Source organism: Impatiens glandulifera, chromosome 4 (assembly GCF_907164915.1).
Source record: "Impatiens glandulifera chromosome 4, dImpGla2.1, whole genome shotgun sequence".
Classification (NCBI taxonomy): Eukaryota; Viridiplantae; Streptophyta; class Magnoliopsida; order Ericales; family Balsaminaceae; genus Impatiens; species Impatiens glandulifera.
In genome coordinates, this window is record NC_061865.1 from 61,729,705 (window position 1) to 61,736,271 (window position 6,567).

Here is a 6,567-nt window from a genome sequence, read left to right on the forward strand (position 1 = left end):
TCAAATTATTCAAAACATCCAAAATCCACTGCATCCATAATGATCCAATTTCAGCAATTTCCCAAATAACATAACACAAATTTGTTTGTTCTGTGTTTTTTTTTAGAAATTTTATAAGAAACAAATTTTATTTCATAAATAAATAGGTTATTTGAGTTGTAATTAGTTAAATTACTTAAAAATAAAAAATGAGCTCAACTTTCTTATACGAGTTTGAAATAGACAAATGGTATAATTATGTGGAATGTTAAAATAATTATTAAAATAACTAGGAAGATCTCCGTATGAAAATAAAAATAAAAATAATATTTATTTAATGTTTAAATTTTTAATAAATCACGAATAAATAAAATATATAATTTATATATATATACATATATATTTTCATCAATTCTATTGACGTTTAATTTAAAATGTTGGAGGTGTAAATCACGCTTTCTCCAAAATATCCTCATCATAATATGCTCATAATATGTATTTTCTCTTTCTCTTTTATTTATATATATATATATATATTCATTTATCTTCATTAATTAATTGTTTTTTTCCCTTACCATATATAATATAATATTAATGAAGTTTCATCATTAATTATTCTATATGAATCACTCTTTTATATATTTATATATATATATATATATATTTATATATATTAATATTTTTTATTAATTATTTTAAAAGTAAATTTAATAATTCTTATCTAAAATATTATATATTAATTGAATTTAATATTATATTAATTATAAAATTTTTTATCTATATTAATTCAATTTAACATTAAATATTAAATATGAAAATATGAAAAAAAAAATCAATTATCATTTTATAATTATCTATTAATTTAATTTAACATTAAATAATGATTATATTAACTTATATAACTACAATTAAACCAATATATTAAATCAACCCGGCTTTTCATCTTCTTCACCCAAATATTTTCTTCCTATAAATAATCTTAGATCAACAAGGTTCAATTAAAGAGACAATAGTGATATCTCCATAAATATTCTAAATTTCTCTATCAATATCATGCTTTCAATAATTGAATTTACATTATGTTATGTTTCAACAATTTGTTGTTCACTGTTTTGCATTTTTTCTAGGAATTTGATCGTTTCAGGCAGCTACAACAACATTCTTTGTCTTCAAGCGTGTTATCTCAGTATCGACTCGTAATCTTCTCAATTTCTCTATCAATATAATATTTTCAATAATTGAATTTGTATTATTATGTTTCAACAATATGTTGTTCATTGTTTTGCATTTTTCTCAGAAATTTGATCGTTTCAGGCAGCTGCAACAATGTCATACGCATTTCATCGATCTTCTTTTGAATCCGATCGTTTAAGGCAGCTGCAACAACATCCTACGCATTTCATCGATCTTCTTTTGAATTCGCTATGGTCAAATTAAAGTATGAGTAATGATAAATTTTTATGACTAATTAATAAAATAAAAATAATTTTTAAATGCATATGATCTCTATATTCTTAGCCTAAGATTTTTTACTATTTTTTATTTTTTTTGAAATATTATTATTATTATTTATTATTCACATTATTTTATAATATTTGTCTTAATTATCCTATTTAATATATTCATATTATATTAATAATAATGTGATTTAGTCTGAATTTAATTATACCAATTGTTAATTCTATCATTATTTATTTAGGTTTTTAAAACGTGTTTTATATATTAAATTAAATTTTATTATGGAGGACCTTAATTTTGAAGAAAAATGGGAAGCGAAGGATTTAAAATCAAGAGAAAGTCGAAGTTTTTTTGCAGCCAAAGATTCTTTGCCTCCGTGAATTTGGAAAATTTTTTAATTTTTTATATTTAATTATTTATTTTTATTAATTCATAACACAGCCTAATAAGATATTTTATAATAAAATTATAAGTAAAATTATATCTTAATAAATAATATTAATATTTTAATTATATATGTATATATATAATACAAAAATATAATAAATAGATTATATATATATATAATATAAAATATATTTAACTTTATATTTTCACATGTTTTAAATAATTGATAAATATATATTATTTTAATTTATAATATTATTATAAATATATATTTTTTACACAAATATTATAAAATTGAATTATTCTTATTTTAATTAAAATAATAATTAATGTTATTGTTTAAACAAAAATTGATAATTAAAATAATAATTAATATTATAAAATTGAATTATATTATTATAAATATATATTTTTTACACAAATATTATAAAATTGAATTATTCTTATTTTAATTAAAATAATAATTAATGTTATTGTTTAAACCAAAAAAAATTATATATATAATAACACTCAAGTATAAGTATATGTAGTTTTAAAATATAAATTTTATGTTGTTGACATAAAAAGGGAAATTTGATGAAATGGCCTTCATAAGAGGTCTAATTTCAAAAAAGGCACACGGTTGATAAAGTTGGTAAAAAGGGCCTTTTTGCCCTGTAAAAAGTCTGTAATACCCCTCGCGTGCCTGTTTTATCGCTCAATTACGAGAAATGTATTTCTCGCATTTGGTATTTCTCGCATTTTGTGCTCAATTACGAGAAATGTATTTCTCGCATTTGGTATTTCTCGTCTTTCGTATTTCTCGCATTTGGTATATCTGAGTATATATTGAGATTCAGACATTTGTAAAATATATGAAAATAGCTAGGGTTTCGAATCGATCTACAATAAACTACGAAAGAACAATCTCCAATGGAGTACGCGATCGCGATGCATTCATCTCTGGATATCAGATTAACACACATACATGACGACGACTCAAGACAAGAACGCCTTATCATCGGAGGCTCCACTTGCCCCCGTCACCATCGAACGCAATGTTCGCTCTGACCTCGACACCACACTTCCAAAGCTTTGTATGTATTTTCTAGCTAGATCTTCTTCTTTCAAATTATTAAATCTTTGAGATTGGGTCTTTCATCAAATAAGCAGACTTGGCTAGATAGGTCAACTGGGTTTAAAGGAAATGGTTGGTATTATATGAGATTAGAAATTCAAATCCCTAAAGTTGGATCTTTTCTCTTTGTGATTAATTGAGTTTTTTCGTTTCTTCTTTAGTTCTAAGGGTTTTCGTCTTATGTATACAGGATAAAATGAATCACCAAAGATGTTATAACAACAGACAAGGAACGAATCCGGGAGATATACTGCCGGAAAATGTGGATGTAAGTATCGAGATGTTTTTTAGGTTGTTGGTTGTTGGATTTCTACAAAAGTAAATTTGATTGTCTTACATATATACTTCAGATATTCATACTCTTGTGTTTTATCTGCCAATTAATCACAGACCTACTGAAAATGTTGATCTTGATAATGTAGAACAAGCTTCATTGAATACACAATTATCATCTTCTAATATTGGATTTAGGCTTCTCCAAAAGATGGGTTGGAAAGGAAAAGGTCTTGGGAAGGATGAACAAGGTAAATAAACATCAATTCTCCTATTGAAGTAGATTGATTATAATATGTTATAGCAAGGTTTTATGGGTGAACTGGCTCTCACCATAGACACGAGAATTGAACATTTCTTTAGGAACTTCATTATTTGTGCATCTGTTATGTTTTCTCTATCAAATAAATAATTATTAAATTATTTTTTCGGTTTATATTAAGGAATAATTGAGCCAATAAGGTCTGGTATGCGAGATGCAAAATTGGGAGTTGGAAAACAGGGAGAGAATGATTTGTATACTGTTGAAGAAAATATCCAAAGGAAGAAACTTGACGTGGAGTTAGAGGAGACAAAGGAGATTACTAAGAAACGAGAGGTATGTTTTTTGCCGTTTGTATGTGTGCATATTCGGATAATTGGAGCTTGATGCTTGCTTTTTTTTTTATTTACAAAACCAACATTTATTAGTAGAAGGCAGCACATATTTCTTTTATATGTGTGTCTTTTGAGGGGAATTGGTATCATCAAGTTTGGAAGGTCTTGAGAATTTCGTGCTGTTTTTATTACCTGGTTGCTTGCTTCTACTGCCAAGGTCCAAGAATCTGCAAAACAAGCTAAGCCAAAAAGGGAGGCAATTGTTTTTCCTTGTTACTTCTGTTGGGACTCTTGTCATTATTGTTTCCTAATTAGGCAGTTTCTTATGTTGGCCAGATTTCAAACAGTAGTTCAACAAAGAAGAAGGCAAAGATTCCAATAGCTTCAGTTTTCGGGAATGATAGTGAAGAAGAACAGTGAAATATGTTTGTTGGGTTGAACCAGAATCTGTTTAAGTTTGTAAACTATTACTATCTTTATGTCTCTCTTTTGCATCATCTTTAAGCAAACACTATGCCAATTACAGTTTATTTATGGAGTTTTTACAGTCAAATTGTTGAGTGAAAATTACAGTTTATTTGTGGAGTTTTACAGTCAGTTTCTATCCAAATGTTTATTATTTTTTTGCTAAACCCATTATGTTATTAAGACCGCAGGCTGAAAATACCTGTTTTGAAATACTTTTATGAATATGAAAACCAAAATCAGATGATAATTGACAAATCGTTGTCTAGTTTCATTTTACGAGTACAAATTTATAAGCATTTTCATCATAAAACATGCACAATCTTTTAAAGTGATAGCTAAAATATCCACTATAAAAGATACCGATTTTTCTTTATTTCATGTCAATCTGACAAACTCATGATTCAACAACTATAATCTTAATGGAATCATGTCAATAAGAAGCTAACTATGGAGAAATTAAGAGGCTAACTATGGGCCTTGATAAGAACACAAAAACTCCTTGCGACTTTTGCTTTGTCCTGTAAAAATTGTTGACATTATATATGTTGGTATTAGATATAAACTCTTTAACCATCTGCTTTATTTATTCCCCATTTTCTTAACTAGATATTTTACATATTTGAATAGCATGTTTGGTATGACCCAAAATTGAAATCGCTCACATACATCAACATTCATAAATATGTTATGCGTATCACAAGAATTAAAAGGGTATATGATTCTAATATCAATTGTGAATCAAAAAAACAAAATTGACAAGTTTTTTAAAAGCAAAAGAGTCTCCGGACTTTATCAAACAATAGCATTGGCAGCACTTGTAATTATGGGCCATAAATCAGCACATTCCTTCCCAATTGGACCGGTAATGGCAGAACCTGGTTTTTACACCATCAAACAAATAATGGTGAGTGAATGAATGAGGCCTAAAGATGATATAGTAATTTAACACATTTTGAGACATTTTTTACCTTTCATTTCTCCCTTAGGATTCACTATCATACCAGCATTATCTGCATAGAAACAACATATTTATCAACCAAGATATTTACATATTACAATCAACAAATTTCATATATAAAAAAATTGTGTTGTGATTGTTCAAAATGAAGAAGACCAAGAAGTAGGTAAGACTTTAAACGCAAATAAGTGAGTATAGTGTTTCTAAATACATCATTCATCATACCATAAACTCTATTCATTATCCCTAATACTCTTTCTTTAATATCTTAGTGGATATATACAATACCCAAATACCCTTGAAAACCAATACTAAAGAAAAACTATTTCTAAATCCTCAACATTGAGAGTTTGTCATACAAAAGTGAATTGCAGTGAAGAAGGGGGTTAAAGGCATTGTGATGATGAAGTGAGACATGACAATCAATCAAAAAGTCAAATTGTACACTAACTAAATGGCACTTTGACTGTCAAAACAAATATCTGATTATGATGAACTTTGTTTGGTTAAGTTGTTTACTTGTGGAAATGGGCATGCTTTTCAAATTGTTTGATTTGCCCTAGTTGTAATCAAATAAGGGATTGTATCAATCAGATCGTGAAAAGAGTGGGTTCTTCAGTCTAACTGTTCTAGTAAAGAGTAACAAAAAATTGGTTAAACAAGTTATAACACAAAACAAAATCAGAATCTACTAAATCACCTTCAAAATACATGAACACTTCATCCTTTCGGCGCCAGGGCTTGTGTTGTCTAACAATGACAGCAGGCATGACCTTCTTTCTCAAATCAGGTTTCCCTTTCTTCACCGTCGCCATAACCATATCTCCCACACAAGAAGACGACAATCGATTCAAACGACCCTTGATCCCCTTCACTGATATGATGTAGAGATTTTTCGCGTCGGTATTGTCGGCACAGTTGACCGTAGCCGCCACAAGAAGACCTAGTGACATACGGAACTTGTTTCCCGCCGATCCTCCGCGACCTGAAACACATTGTTTTTCAACATTGAATTACTATCAAGTATCAAACATGTAATTAACAGAGAATTGTATAGAAGATGAAAACACTAACCTCGCTTCGACATTTTGGCAGCTTCAAAATACAAGGACAATGTGAAATTAGGGTTTTAGAGTATTTATATGAGAACCCTAAATTTAGGGTTCGTGGCCGGAGAATATTTACCAAATGCGAGAAATACCAAAGGCGAGAAATACCAAATGCGAGAAATACATTTATCGTAATTGAGCACCAAATGCGAGAAATATCAAATGCGAGAAATACATTTCTCGTAATTGAGCACCAAATGCGAGAAATACCAAATGCGAGA

At 28.2% G+C, this 6,567-nt stretch overlaps 1 protein-coding gene across 1 annotated transcript; it reads right to left on the reverse strand.

Annotated features, from left to right (window-relative positions):
- Window positions 1–5,071: 5,071 nt before the first annotated feature.
- Window positions 5,072–6,324, reverse strand: LOC124937035 (60S ribosomal protein L23-like). The gene is made up of 4 exons (XM_047477547.1): window positions 6,312–6,324; window positions 5,938–6,222; window positions 5,248–5,289; window positions 5,072–5,154 (listed from the first exon to the last, which is right to left on the reverse strand). The coding sequence occupies exons 1-4, from the start codon at window positions 6,322–6,324 to the stop codon at window positions 5,072–5,074; spliced, it is 423 nt and encodes a 140-aa protein (XP_047333503.1).
- Between the last annotated feature and the right edge of the window lie 243 nt (window positions 6,325–6,567).